General features: G+C 38.9%; 1 protein-coding gene across 1 annotated transcript in view; it reads left to right on the forward strand.

Annotated features, from left to right (window-relative positions):
- Positions 1-15,728, forward strand: part of LOC126473640 (attractin) — a 293,725-nt gene that overhangs the window by 260,657 nt on the left and 17,340 nt on the right. The window contains exons 20-21 of the mRNA XM_050100828.1: positions 7,534-7,612; positions 7,703-7,828. Of these exons, the coding sequence (XP_049956785.1) occupies positions 7,534-7,612; positions 7,703-7,828 (205 nt within the window). The remainder of the gene's footprint in view (positions 1-7,533; positions 7,613-7,702; positions 7,829-15,728) is intronic.

Raw genomic sequence — 15,728 nt, forward strand, 5'->3', positions numbered from 1 at the left:
TGTTGTTACTATAAAAGTTGGTGCCCAGCATATACATAGTTCTTGCAGTCTTTATGGCATTAAAGTAACTGTCTCCCACTATTTTTCAAATCCACACCTTTCCATCATCATCCTCTTTGTAAGATTATGAGCTGTGCTTGGAAGTATCGTTTGGTTAGTGTGCTTCCCATTCGAGACAAAGGGCTTAGTTTCAGTCCTATTCCAACATACAATTTAAATGTAACAGCATTTTAAAATTTTTTGAGATTTATGTTAAAGTGCTTTTGTTACTCTGTGTGGAGCCTTTGCAGTGCCACAGCCTTGTTGTCTCAGTACCATTCCAAACTTTTTCCATTTATTCTGTTGTAGCTGCAGCGGAAGTTATCTCAAATTACACAAAATTTTAAAACATTTTAGCTTTTGCTTGTCTTTGTTTTAGGAGGGGTATTCAAAATGTATCGAACATTCTTTTTTCATGTGTAAACCAATGAAGTGTGGGAGATTTTCTTCAGTGGAGACATGGAAGGGGACACCCATGTGCAGCCGTGAATTTTTTTTCCCGTCATCAGAAAGAGTCGGTCACTGGCAGTCAGCTCATGACTGAGAACATGGAGAGAATGCTCATCACTTTCCAGTAGGTGGTGAAATTTCAGAACAAACTGAGCAGAGATATGGGATCAAATTTTGTTATAAACTTGGTGATACTCAAGTGGAACCCATTCACAAGGTTCAACGGGCTTTCAAGGTTGAAATGTAGAGAAACTCACAGATAAAGGAGTGTTTACAACCACTTCAAAGATGGCTGCTTATCAGTGCACAGTGAATTGCATTTAGGCAGACCCACATGAAGTCAACATGACAATATTGTTGAGCAAGTGCAGATTTGAGGTATGGAAGAACATCATATAAGAGTTGAGACTTTGTGAACGAGGTAGGGCTAAGCATTGGATTGGTAAAATCAATTTTGACTGGTAAATAGTGCATGAGGAGAATGTCCACAAAATATGTACAAAGACTGCTCACAATGAATCAAAAGCAGTGCCATCTGGAAATTGTGCAGGACATGCTGGACTGTGCAGACAGTGGCCTCAACTTTGTGTACACCATGATCACAGGGATGAGAAATGGGTTTATTGGTGTGACCCAGAAACCAACATGCAGTCACCACAGTGGAAACATCATTTCCGAGGCCAAAACAGAAACGCAGGTCTGCAGCAGTGTAAAGGTCGAGTTGACCATTTTCTTCTACTCTAATGGGGTGGTGCATCATGAGTGCTCACTACAGTGCAAAACCATCGCAAAGGAAGTCAATCACATTTGTGATGCTGTGGGCAGCAAAAACTTGGCAGCTTCATCATGATAATACACTCACCATTCAGTGCATCTGATACATAATTCCCTCACTAAACACAACATTCCTGTGGTTAGTCAGGCTCCAAATTCTCCTGACATGGCTCTGTGTGAATTTTGGCTATTTCCCAAGATTTTGGCTATTTCCCAAGCTGGAAATACCCCTGAAAGTAACATGATTTGAGTCAAGATAAGACAGCCCAGGTGATCACCATTCTAAAAGACGCATTCCAGTATTATTTCCAACAATGGCAGGTCTGCTGGGAAAAGTATGTCCATTACCAACGAGACTTCTTCAAAAGGATTAAGGTTCTCTGCCCCCAAGTTAATAAGTGTATTTCTGCCAACCAAAGGTTCTATACTTTTTTAACACACCTTGTATTCTGAAGAACTACATTGATTGTTTCTGGAAGAAGCTCTCAAAATTTCTTAGTTTTGCCAAAAATTAAATGGAAGTACACAATATTTAATATTCATTATACCAGCACAGAGCATGGAACGTCATTCTATGAACCTGTGATTCATAAATATGTTTTGCCAATTGCACATTATCTCACAAAATGAATAACAGTTGCTGTTGACCTATTTATACATCAGCTATATGTATGCTGCGCTTTTTGTCAGTTTATAATACCATGTAATGTTATTTTCCAACTTGAACCTGATTGATGTTTGTCAATGACGGTGTCAATAGCTGCATTCCTAAGTTTCCATTTCCATAATATGTAATGTATGAATTTTGTGAAAAATATGTGTGCTGTTGACAACTGCCAGAAGAAAATATTGGACTGCAGTTATTGACAGCACTGTCAGTGTGCACATCAGGACTTGGTCCAAAGCCTGCCTCTCTCTCTCTCTCTCTCAAATGCCACATAGTTTATTTAATTTGTGATTATAAAAAAAACATAATTTGTTCTACCAGTTAGCATTAAGTCACCTGTAATTCAAGTAACAGTGATTGTAAACCTGTTGTATTGTTACAATATTTTGTTTCACTAGTTGCATTTCTGAGTCCCTCAGTTCAGTGCCTGCATTGATATTACATTCTTTTCAGCATCTTTATAGTAAGAGATAATTTTATATGACAGTTTTAGTTATCACTTATCCAGTTTTACCCCATGCCAGTATGTATGGCACAAAAGAGGAAAAAAGGCAAAAGACTCTTCAATTTTAAGATATCTGAACAGAAAAAAATATTATTTTGTTAAGAGTGTATCCTTGCTCTTATGATCGCTGGGTAAGATTTACAAATATATCAGCAAAGGTTAGGCAATAATTCCATATACATCATCAACAAATGCATTTTTAAGAAGCAGTTAAATATTTTCGGCTTATAAAAAATTGGAGGACTAAAGAGAGATGAGATGCAATATTTGAAGGACAACTTACTGAAGCAGGAAGATATCACATCATTCTCAATGTCAATTTAGTGATTAAAAAAAGTTGTTAAGCAGCTATTTGGAACAGAAAAACTCAGTAAAAGAATTTCCCACATGTTGCACATATATAATGTCCTGTAAACAGTTACTTGGATAACACTCTGAATAATAAGTAGTAGACTAATGACCTCAGCAGTTGAGTCCCATAGTGCTCAGAGCCAGTAATAAGTAGTAAATTTCTAGATTGGAACAATTTATAGTTGATTTGGATCACAGTGTTGAGGCATTGGTACTGCACAAGTACCTATGTTTATTTGAAGAATTGCTGCAGACTTAAATATTGCAGGAGAACTATAGTTGATTTTGTCAGTAAATAGACAAACTACTGGTGAATGTATGTTTTAAACAGACAATACATTTTTCAGATGTTGTAAGCTTTAAATGGAGTTTATTATCTGGAGTATGTCCTGACACTGCACCTCAGTTGTGACTGGAAGAGATTGATTGGAGTCATTCGTGAAAAGGAGGCAATAGAACTAGAGATGAATCTTTGAAATTTTAATGTGTTTTCATAGCATGTTAATCCAAATATGTTTCATACAAAATTGATTAAATTCAAAAATGTTTTGGAAATTGCATGTAAACACCGCCATTGTAATGAGTGTTTGAAATGGGTAGTTGATTAAAGGTAAAACGTTGAAACAGTTTATTGATGGAAGAAAAGAAAATGTAGAATTTATGGACAAAAGAGGAAACAATTAGTCAGGTACAAGATTATGAGTGGAAGTATTGTTCAACATTCCCTACAGAAGCCAGCAGAAACTTCAAACAAATTTACTCTTAAACTACAATACAAAGGTGAATTTGTTCGTGAACTCTTCAGAGAAGCCAAGGCAATCTGTAAAAAGCTACAGTTCTTGAAAAGACATGTAAAAACTTAAAATTGTTTTCATTTTGTTGCTCAAGGGGTTCAAACCTATTCTGTATAATTAATACAGTGATGAGTTGGTGGCTTTAATAGAACAGTTTGGAATGAAGTTTGCTGGTTCACAAAGACTTCACATTGATACTACTAAAGTACACCCCGGGACACAGTACCACATACAGGTTGCCTACCTAACAGTTACCAGTGGCAATAATAATTTGATTTTCAGTATGTTGTATGATTATTGACCGAATTTAAAAATACAATATCGTAATGTACTCAATAAGATACGTTGTTATAGGTTATGTCTTGAGCTGACTTCAATGTAATCAAAAAGAATTACATCAGACGTGTTTCACTTTATTTACAAAGCATCTTCTGTGGCATTGTGTTAATTGGATACGTACATTTGTACATTTATTTTTTGATTCTTTTAGGTTAAAAACAGTGTTTTCTTTATGAAGTTAGCCTGCAAGCTATAAGCTACTTATGGTGTTTCTTTAAATTGTATGTACCTTTCCCTCTTGCTAGCAGTGGTCAACGTCGACAGGCTTTGTTTCACATCTGCAGTTTTTGGCATTTTCCTGTGCTGCACTATTTATAATGGACTTTAACTGTTTTTCATTCATCACTACTACTGTGTTTATGCCTATTTGTTTGTTTTCGTTCATGTTGTGATTGTTGCCAACCTATGAAATGATTGTGTGTGTGTGTGTGTGTGTGTGTGTGTGTGTGTGTGTGTGAGGTGAGGAGGTGTTTTTTTTTTTTTTTTTGTTTTTGTTTATCCTTATGATTTCCATGTCTGTGTATCTGGTTGTAATTTTATGTTGGTGTTGGTGTAGGTGTTCTGCAAAAGTTGAATGATTTGTGCTGTATTCCATGCTCTTACATGTTCTTTGTATCTGGTGTCAAATGTCCTCCTGGTTTGACCTATGTATCTTCCATCACAAGTATTGCATTTCAGTTGGTATATTCCTGATTTGTGATACAGAAATAAACACACACACCAAATCGTTTCATAGGTTGGCAACACACACAACATGAACGAGAACAAACAAATAGGCATAAACACTGTAGTAGTGATGAATGAAAAACAGTTAAGGAAGTCAGTTATAAATAGTGCAGTGCAGAAAATAACACAAAATGCCAAAAACAGCAGATGTGAAATGAAGCTTGTCGACATCAACCACTGCTAGCAAAAGGAGAAGGTTCAGACTATGTAAAGAAACACTGTAAGTAGTTTACAGACGAACTTCATAAAGAAAATGCTGTTTTTAACCTAAAAGAATCAAAAAATAAATGCACAAACATATGTATCCAATTTACAGAACACTACAGGAGATGCTTTGTAAATAAAGCGAAACTCGTCTGGTGTAATTCTTTTTAATTACATTGCAGTCAGCTCAACACAGATAACTTACAATAACAGATGTTAACAGCTGCTGCAGAAGATGGCCACACAAACAAACATACTCAATAAGAGTTTTTATCTTATATTAAAAGTTAGACACAATAAGACAAGTAATACAATTAGAAACAATATGTTTGTCTTAAGGCAACGTAACTGACTGTGTGTAAATACCCGTACTATATTCATCTGGTATTTGAGAGTGAGAGCACTTAATGTCTTCCAACAAACTTTATACACAGTTTCAAACCTTCACAAAACTTTTTCTCAGTTATCCACATACAGCACTGAATGTGTTGTGACAGTGCCACAACATTTAACACTGCCGCCACAACAGTACGCGCAAACGGCGATAGAGGCGCTCTGCAACTCGGCTGAGAGGGGGAGCGTCACCTAGCTACGAACGGCGCCGGCCGCATGTCACGGCACGGCAGTCGAATAAGAGATACTGAGTTGTTATCATGTAACCAGCTATTGTTTCTAAGTGAATGTGTTTGAATATCCACGCAATTATTGGTGATTAAAGGTTATAACAGAATGTACCTGCAGAATTACAGCATTATGTGAAACATAGTTCAGGATATGTGGTGTTATAAACATGGAGATTCTTGAAGACCTGGTTTTTGCTTAAAAAGAATGCAGAGTATGTGGACTGTATTCACGTAGTATTTGATAATGATGGCAGTTCATGAGTTCCAACAAACTTTAAGCATAATTTTAAACTTTTCTCACTTACATGCTTAAAGTCAAATATTTTACTCATCAACTCATTTGGGAAGTAATCGGACTTTAAAAGCTGTTTTATACATAGGAGTTCGATCCTTTAAAGAATCAAGGGTTTTCTGATCCTTCATATTTGCTCGTCCTGTAGATGATGAGGAAAATAATGTGCCAAAAACTTATAAAAGGAGCATATTGACTTCCATTGGAGCTAAAATAACAATAAAAGTCAGTATTTTGGTTTGGTATTAAAAAGTTCATTTGGTGGAATAAACTATGGAAATTTCTCTGCATTTTGTAGACAAATCTTGTCTTTTTGCCAGTACACATGTGAATTTGAAAATATAATTTTTCTCTTCAAAAGTAAAAGAAAATAGATCAGAACTGTTAGCAAGAATTATATACAATTACTTTCGAAATTCTACACACCTAAACTTTTGTAATATTGCTGTCAGGATTGCTTATTTTGAAGTTTGAGTACACAAGGCTTATCTTCACACTGAATTAACATTCATATACTATATTACAAAGAAATGAATGATAAAATAGCAGCTAGTTATAATCCATACAAAAAGTTGAAATATTTTATTTAATTATTTCAAACAATGGAAAATCCAGGATGGAATGTTACAATACCAGAGGAGGAAAGTTGGTACTCACTATATTGCGGAGATGCTGAGTCGCGATAGGCACAATAGATTTACACAATTATAGTTTTTGGCCATTAAGGTCTTTGTCAGCAGTAGACCCCTCTGCACCTTCTCTCCTGTCCTCCATGTAAACTGCAACACTTCACTGTCCGCCACTCCCACCATACTATCCCTCCCCCTGCCCACCCCAGCCTCCTCCTCACCTCCACCCACTCGCCACTTCCATTATGCACTGGTGCTGCTGCTCGCAGTGTGGTTTCAGTTCTCTGGGACTGCAGATGTGTGTGCAAGTTGCATTTGCATGAGTGTGTGTGCGCCTGTGTGTATGTGTGTGTACTGCTGACAAAGGCCTTAATGGCCGAAAGCTATAATTGTGTGAATCTTTTTGTTGTGCCTATCGCGACTCAGCATCTCTGCTATATGGTGAGTAGCAACTTTCCTTCTCTGGTGTTATTTAATTATTTGCTAATTGACTTGGAGACAGAATGATAATTGGATCGTTTAACCAGGAAATATTACTCACTTAAAATAGTTTGTCCATGGAGTTTGGTAAGCAGCAGAGGAATGCATTGGTTGAAGCTTGGGTCCAGGTCATAAGTCACATATGGATACTCAGTCAATAAGAGCTTCACTCAATGATGAAAGACAGCAGATTTGATCTCCAAAGTGACACACTTTTTTAATCTGTTTTATAAGTTAAAATTTAAGGACACCTTCAACTTCGAATGAAAGTTTCATTCTGGAATTCCATATCTTGACTTCATAACCTCTTTGGCTAGTGCTTTGTTTGTGCAATATTATGTTACTGTGTGTTTAACATTTAGTAAGGTACAGGAAGACTTTTGAAGACATTTTTGCTCAGCTAGTTTCTTAGATATGTAACAACTAATCTGTGAATGTAAGAATAAAGCTTATTCTTTATTTTGAGTACTACATTGGCTTCTGTTCAGCTCTGGTACTAGATCCAAAAAGGAAATTAAAATAGGGAGAAGTTCAAACAAAGAAGCAAGTAAACAGTAAGAAAATTGTGTACAGATTAAAGTAAGAGGTGCTGTGAGTTGCCCGCATCTGAGTTGAAATATTGTTGTTCTCACTTGACACAATTTTATATTTTATTTCCAGGTGTTTTTTACTCTTACTTCTTGTAGCTGCTATTCTCTGGAAGATCAAGCAGAAGTATGATATGTACAGAAGAAGACAGGTATGGAAAACAATAAAACTGTGGTAATAGTAAAATTATAAGTTGGAACATTCTTATTGCATATCTAACATTTTTCTCTTACTCTGACAGAGATTGTTTGTGGAGATGGAACAAATGGCAAGCCGTCCTTTCTCCCAAGTATTAGTTGAGATAGAACAACGGGAGAAGTTGGAAGATTCCTCAGAGTCAATATCCACACTTAGGAAAAAGAAAAAGGTATGATGGAATAGATTTAAATTTTTTTGAAAATATTGTTGCACTGAATTCTGCAGATAATTATATAAAGAATTTAGAAGTCTTTTTAGTTTATTATAGTAAATTTTTGTAAATTAAATTTGTGAATTTCAGCAGCAGGGATCATTCTCACTTTTGTTTATAGACCACTGAACATAAACAAAACTTTGTAACTGGATAAGAGAGAGGAGGAACTATGAAAATTGTTCTTAACACCTCTGCTTGCCAAGGGGGAAGGTAGTGTAAAGAATAATGTGGTGATAATGCTAATGGAGTAACAGAACTAAACCAACGTAGTGCATCCCATTTGATAAATAAAATATGTTGTGAAACATATGTACATGGAAATGATACTTTACTCTAAATGACAGCTTGTATATAACTTTTTTTTAAAAAAAACTTCCAATACAACTGTTCAGTGGTTTTGTGAATTGCAGCAATACATCTCTGTATAATCTTCATTTCGCATCTGAGTTGAGCAGACATATGCAGTTGATAATATGACTTCAGTCTTTAATATGGTTGTGAGAAAATAAAGAAAATTTATCTGAGAAAGAGATAATTATGGCTATACCAGTACATACACACAACAAAATCATCTTTGAAAAAATGGAGAAAATATCAGTAGTCTTCATTTCAAAAGCCATCAGTTAATAATAAATATTGCACACACTTTCATTCACACAAACAAGCACACCTCATGCACACATAACCACCATCATCTCTGTCACCTCAGACTGGAATGCAACTGTCACATCAAATGAAAGCAGCAGTATGGAGGGGGCAGTGAAGGGGAAGGGATAGCATGGTACAGGTATGGGGAGAGAAGAGTGTGTTCTGACAGAGCACACTGGACTCACTTTTGGGAGGATTATGGTTCAAACCCAAGTCTGGCCATCCTGATTTAGGTTTTCTGTGATTTCCCTAAATCATCTTCTTCTGGCACTACAGTCCAGGATGAACCTTGGTCTTCCCAACGAGCTTCCGCCATCCATCACGGTCACATGCTACCCTCCTCCAGTTTGATTTCCCTAAATTGCTCCAGGCAAATGTCAGAATGGTTAGTTTGAAAGGGCACAGCCAACTTCCTCTCCCATCCAACCCTAATCCGATGGGACTGATGAACATGCTGTTTGGTTCCCTCCCCCAAACCAACCAATCTGACAGAGCTTATAGGGCCTATATGCATTCACGAAGACTGCCAGGCGCAGCTTTGGAGACTGTGAGTCAGGGAGGTTTGGGGAGGGGTTGAAGGTGGGAGGAGAGAAGGGAAGGGAAAAGGAGGACAGGTGCATTGGCAGAGGGCAGCACACAATGAGCGTGAGGGCACATGAATAGGGAGGAAGGGATAGGACAGTCGGGATGGAAACTGTTGGGTGGATGGTGTGGGGACAGTAAGTTACTGTAGATGAGGCCAGGGTGATTTCGGGAGTGGAGAATGTGTTGTAACAGTAATTCCTGTCTGTGCAGTTCAAAAAAATCTGCTGATGAAGGGTGGGATCCAGTAACTGGGATTGTGATTTGGTTCAGCTGCATGTTGTGTCAGAGGGGGTCAGTTTTGCTCTTGACGACAGTTTCTCTCTCTCTCTCTCTCTCTCTCTCTCTCTCTCTCTCTCTCTCTCTTTTCATTTAGTCAGTTCCGATTCTTCGTGACCGCATGAACCAAATCACGCCACTTTTTCCTGTCTTGCACTTTCTCCCGTAGACCTTCCAGGTTGGAACACATTGCTTCCGTGATGCCATCGATCCATCTCATCCTCTGACGTCCTCTTCTAGTTCCTTCAATCTTCCCCAGCATTAATGTTTTTTCCAGCGAGGCATGCCTTCGCATTGTGTGTTCAAAGTAGGTCAGCTTTTGTTTTAACATTAGACCTTCCAGGGAGAAATCTGGTTTTATTTGTTCCAATATTGATCTGTTGGTTCTCTTTGCAGTCCATGGAACCCTAAGAAGTTTCCTCCAACACCATAATTCGAAGGAGTCAATTCTTTACCATTCAGCCTTTCTAATGGTCCAGGTCTCTCATCCATACATCACAACTGGAAAGACCATAGCCCTCACGATACGGATCTTTGTTGCTAGTGTTATATCTCTGGACCTTATAACCTTGTCAAGGTTTGACATCGCCTGTCTACCGAGCAACAGGCTTCTCTGGATTTCATGGCTGCAGTCGCCAACAGCAGAGATCTGGGAACCAAGGTAACTGAATGTGGTCACTACTGCCATGGTTTCTCCTGCTATATCCCACAAATTGGTAGGTGTAGTTGCCATAATTTTCGTTTTCTTCACATTCAGCCTAAGACCGGCCTTTTCACTTTCATCTTTCACCTTCAGCAAGAGTGTTCTCAATTCTTCTTCACTTTTTGCCAACAGCATCGTATCATCCGCGTACCTGAGGTTGTTTACATTTATTCCAGCTATTTTAATTCCTGTTTCTCCTTCATCTTGCCTCACACTCCTCATAACATGTTCTGCATACAGATTGAATAAGTATGGTGACAGTATGCAGCCTTGCCAGAGCCCTTTCTGAATCTTTATCCATTTCGTTGTTCCATGCATAGTTCTCACCGTGGCTTCTTGGTCAAGGTATAAACTCCGTATCAGATTAATGAGGTGATCTGGTACACCCATGTTTTTCAGTATGTTCCATAATTTGTTGTGATCGACGCAGTCAAAGGCTTTGGCGTAGTCAATAAAGCAGAGGTACACATCTCTCTGGAATTCTCTTGCTTTTTCCATAATCCACCGAATGTTAGCAATTTGATCTCTAGTTCCTCTTCCTTTCCTAAATCCAGCTTGTTCTTCTGGTAGCTCTCGATCTAGATATTGGTGAAGTCTGTTTTGTAAGATTTTCAACATGACTTTGCTAGCATGTGAGATAAGTGCGATTGTTCGATAATCTGAGCATTCTGTAGAGCTTCTCTTCTTTGGAATGGGGATGAATACTGATCTTTTCCAGTCTTCTGGTCACTGCTGCGTGATCCATATTTTTTGACATATTGAGTGCAGCACTTTCACTGCATCCTTTCCAGTGACTTTAAAAAATTCTGCTGGTATTTCATCATGTCCACTAGTTTTGTTATCAGCCATACTTTCAAGGGCCCACTGGATTTCGCTCTCCAAAATATGTGGCTCTAGTTCTAAATTAACATTAACATCAGCAGTAGGAGCCCTGTCCTTACGCAATTCTTTCTTGCATAGGTCTTCTACATATTCTGCCCATCTTTCCTTAACATCCTCTGCTTCACTCAGATCTTTCCCGTTTCTATTTTTTATCATTCCAATTTTTGCCTGGAATTGTCCTTTAATTTCTCTAATTTTCTTATAAAGATCTCTTGTCTTCCCCATTCCGTTACTATCTTCAACTTCCTTGCACTGTTCATTAAAGAATATATTTTTATCTCTTCTAGCTAATTTCTGAAAATCTTTATTTAATTCAAACATAGCTGATCTATCTCCCTTGATTTTTGCTTTCCTTCGTTCTTCTGCAACTTGCAGTGCCTCAACTGATAGCCATCTAACCTTCTTCCTGTTTCTTTTCTTCGGAATTTGTTTCTCTGCGGCTTCCTTGACGGTATTAACTACTTCTGTCCACATCTCTCATGAGCTTTTGTCCTCCAGTTCTAATACATTAAATCTGTTTTGCACCTCTACAGTGTAGTTGGAGGGCATAGAGCTAAGGTCGTATCTGCAAGTTGGGATACTTTTTGCTACATTCTGAAGTTTCAGCCGAAATTTTGCAATCAGGAGCTCATGATCTGATCTGATGTCAGCCCCAGGTCTGGTTGTAGCTGACTGAACCGCACTCTTTCACCTCTCATTACAAAGTATGTAATCAATTTGGTTCCGGTGTGGGCCATCTGGCGAAGTCCAGGTACATAGGCGTCATTTTGGTAGTTGAAACAGTGTATTAGTGATTATCAATGAATTTTCTTGGCAGAATTCTAGGAGTCTCTGTCCTGCTTCATTTGTTGTACCAAGACCATATTTCCCTGTTATACCTTCTACACATGATTTCCCACTTTTGCATTCCAATCTCCAACTATGAAGACGATATACTTTTTTGGTGTTGACAGTAGTAATTCTTGTAAATCTCCATAGAACTGGTCAATAATTTCCTTTTCAGCATCGGTTGGTGGTGCATAAACTTGAATTACTGTGATGTTGAGGGGCTGACCTTGAAGTCTGATGGACATCTTTCTATCATTTTTATATTTGCATCCCATTACAGCTTTTCCCACTGTATCACTAACTATGAAGGCTACTCCTTCTATTGTTATTGTGCCCAGAATAATACACCATATGGCCATCCGAAGCAAAGTCTCCCATGCCAGTCCACCTCATTTCACTTATTCCCAATATGTTGATGTTGATTTTCTCCATTTATCTTTTCACTATGTCTAGTTTTCCTTGATACATGGATCTTACATTCCATGTTCCTATGCAGTGCTTCTCTTTGCACCATCTTACTCTTCATAAAGCTCCTCACAACCTGGTTACCCCCGGAGATCTGATCGGGGAACTTGAAACTCTGGAACATTTTGAGCTGAGCGAAGCCATGGGGTTTTCTTGGGATAGTTCAGTGGTGGTTTCCCGTTCCTTCCACTGTCCTCCAACTCCTATCTGCTCACTGACTCAGTTTCCCGCTGGGGTTGGTTACCCAATGTTCCGCTGAGTTTCTTGACTTAACAGGGGCACCACATGTAGGTAGGAAGTTGGAGAATTGAGGTGACAGAGGCTGTTAGAACCCTCTTGCTGAGTTCTTGTAATCATGTATCACCCCCATTTTATGCCAGAGTGTCATGGTGTCTGCAGAGACCCCCCCTGGTCATTTCCTGGGCCCTGACGACAGTTTAGTGGTGGCCATTCATCCTGGTGGACAGCTGGTTAGTAGTCCTACCAATATATAGAGCTGTACAATGATTGCAGCAGAGGTGGTATATAATGTCACTGCTTTAACAACTGGCCTGGCCTGTGATAGGATAGGATAAGCCTATGGCAGGAATGGAATAGGAAATGCTGGATGGGTAGATTGGGCAGATCTTGCACTTGAGTATCCCACACAGCTGTGATTCATGAGGCAAGGGGTTCAGATTGAGAGTGGCATAGGAATGGACTGGGATGTTGTGGAGGTTGGTTGGGTGATGGAAAGCCACTTTATGAAGGGTTGTGACATTCGCCTGCTTTATTTCATCCTTGATTGTCCTCACTCAGTGTTGACATACTGTGTTGCTATACTTACTTTCACTGTTCGTAACCCCCAATAATACACAGCTATTATGGCCGGTTAACTATTGCTTAACTTTCGGTAAGCCTCATTAATAGGTTGCAGGCAAACATCCACATACTGCTACATCTAGGAGCAGTAAAAACCTAACCACACATTTCCCAGTCTTTCAAATAAATTGAACATACATTGTCATTGCTTTAACACACGTCCTATTGGTGTAACACTTATTTCACAGTCAAGTTCATGCATTGTTGTTGATCCAACCAATATGGGTTACGCATCTGAAACTCGGTCGTGGACTGACTGTGTCGGGATCAAAAATCGGGCCCTTACATATTATCACAATAATAGGCACTGAAACTGCACATTGTTTGATGTTTAATTTACAGAAATTACAATGAAAACTTAACTCATTCAGTTATATGCATACATCGAAAACTTCTGTCTTTTTAACAATTTCTTTTACCACAAGAGTTAGGCCAAATTATTTGTTTAAATGATGAAATTAACAATACTTGAGTATTGCTCATCAGTGTGGGATCCGTACCAGATCGGGTTGACGGAGGAGATAGAGAAGATCCAAAGAAGAGTGGCGCGTTTCGTCACAGGGTTATTTGGTAACCGTGGTAGCTGCGAACGGCTGAAAGCAAGGGGAAACTACAGCTGTAATTTTTTCCGAAGGCATGCAGCTTTACTGTATGGTTAAATGATAATGGCGTCCTCTTGGGTAAAATATTCCGGAGATAAAATAGCCCCCCATTCGGATCTCCGGGTGGGGACTACTCAAGAGGACGTCGTTACAGGAGAAAGAAAACTGGCGTTCTACGGATCGGAGCATGGAATGTCAGATCCCTTAATCGGACAGGTAGGTTAGAAAATTTAAAAAGGGAAATGGATAGGTTAAAGTTAGATATAGTGGGAATTAGCGAAGTTCAGTGGCAGGAGGAACAAGACTTTTGGTCAGGTGAATACAAGGTTGTTGTTGTTGTTGTTGTGGTCTTCAGTCCTGAGACTGGTTTGATGCAGCTCTCCATGCTACTCTATCCTGTGCAAGCTTTTTCATCTCCCAGTACCTACTGCAATCTACATCCTTCTGAATCTGCTTAGTGTATTCATCTCTTGGTCTCCCTCTACGATTTTTACCCTCCACGCTGCCCTCCAATACTAAATTGGTGATCCCTTGATGCCTCAGAACATGTCCTACCAACCGATCCCTTCTTCTGGTCAAGTTGTGCCACAAACTTCTCTTCTCCCCAATCCTATTCAATACTTCCTCATTAGTTATGTGATCTACCCATCTAATCTTCAGCATTCTTCTGTAGCACCACATTTCGAAAGCTTCTATTCTCTTCTTGTCCAAACTATTTATCGTCCATGTTTCACTTCCATACATGGCTACACTCCATACGAATACTTTCAGAAATGACTTCCTGACACTTAAATCAATACTGGATGTTAACAAATTTCTCTTCTTCAGAAACGCTTTCCTTGCCATTGCCAGCCTACATTTTATATCCTCTCTACTTCGACCATCATCAGTTATTTTGCTCCCCAAATAGCAAAACTCCTTTACTACTTTAATTGCCTCATTTCCTAATCTAATTCCCTCAGCATCACCCGACTTAATTAGACTACATTCCATTATCCTTGTTTTGCTTTTGTTGATGTTCATCTTATATCCTCCTTTCAAGACACTGTCCATTCCATTCAACTGCTCTTCCAAGTCCTTTGCTGTCTCTGACAGAATTACAATGTCATCGGCGAACCTCAAAGTTTTTATTTCTTCTCCATGGATTTTAATACCTACTCCGAATTTTTCTTTTGTTTCCTTTACTGCTTGCTCAATATACAGATTGAACAACATTGGGGAGAGGCTACAACCCTGTCTTACTCCCTTCCCAACCACTGCTTCCCTTTCATGTCCCTCGACTCTTATAACTGCCATCTGGTTTCTGTACAAATTGTAAATAGCCTTTCGCTCCCTGTATTTTACCCCTGCCACCTTTAGAATTTGAAAGAGAGTATTCCAGTCAACATTGTCAAAAGCTTTCTCTAAGTCTACAAATGCTAGAAACGTAGGTTTGCCTTTCCTTAATCTTTCTTCTAAGATAAGTCGTAAGGTCAGTATTGCCTCACGTGTTCCAGTGTTTCTACGGAATCCAAACTGATCTTCCCCGAGGTTGGCTTCTACTAGTTTTTCCATTCGTCTGTAAAGAATTCGTGTTAGTATTTTGCAGCTGTGACTTATTAAGCTGATAGTTCGGTAATTTTCACATCTGTCAACACCTGCTTTCTTTGGAATTGGAATTATTATATTCTTCTTGAAGTCTGAGGGTATTTCGCCTGTTTCATACATCTTGCTCACCAGATGGTAGAGTTTTGTCAGGACTGGCTCTCCCACGGCCGTCAGTAGTTCCAATGGAATATTGTCTACTCCGGGGGCCTTGTTTCGACTCAGGTCTTTCAGCGCTCTGTCAAACTCTTCACGCAGTATTATATCTCCCATTTCATCTTCATCTACATCCTCTTCCATTTCCATAATATTGTCCTCAAGTACATCGCCCTTGTATAGACCCTCTATATACTCCTTCCACCTTTCTGCTTTCCCTTCTTTGCTTAGAACTGGGTTTCCATTTGAGCTCTTGTTATTCATA

Source organism: Schistocerca serialis, chromosome 4, assembly GCF_023864345.2.
Source record: "Schistocerca serialis cubense isolate TAMUIC-IGC-003099 chromosome 4, iqSchSeri2.2, whole genome shotgun sequence".
NCBI classification, from domain to species: domain Eukaryota; kingdom Metazoa; phylum Arthropoda; class Insecta; order Orthoptera; family Acrididae; genus Schistocerca; species Schistocerca serialis.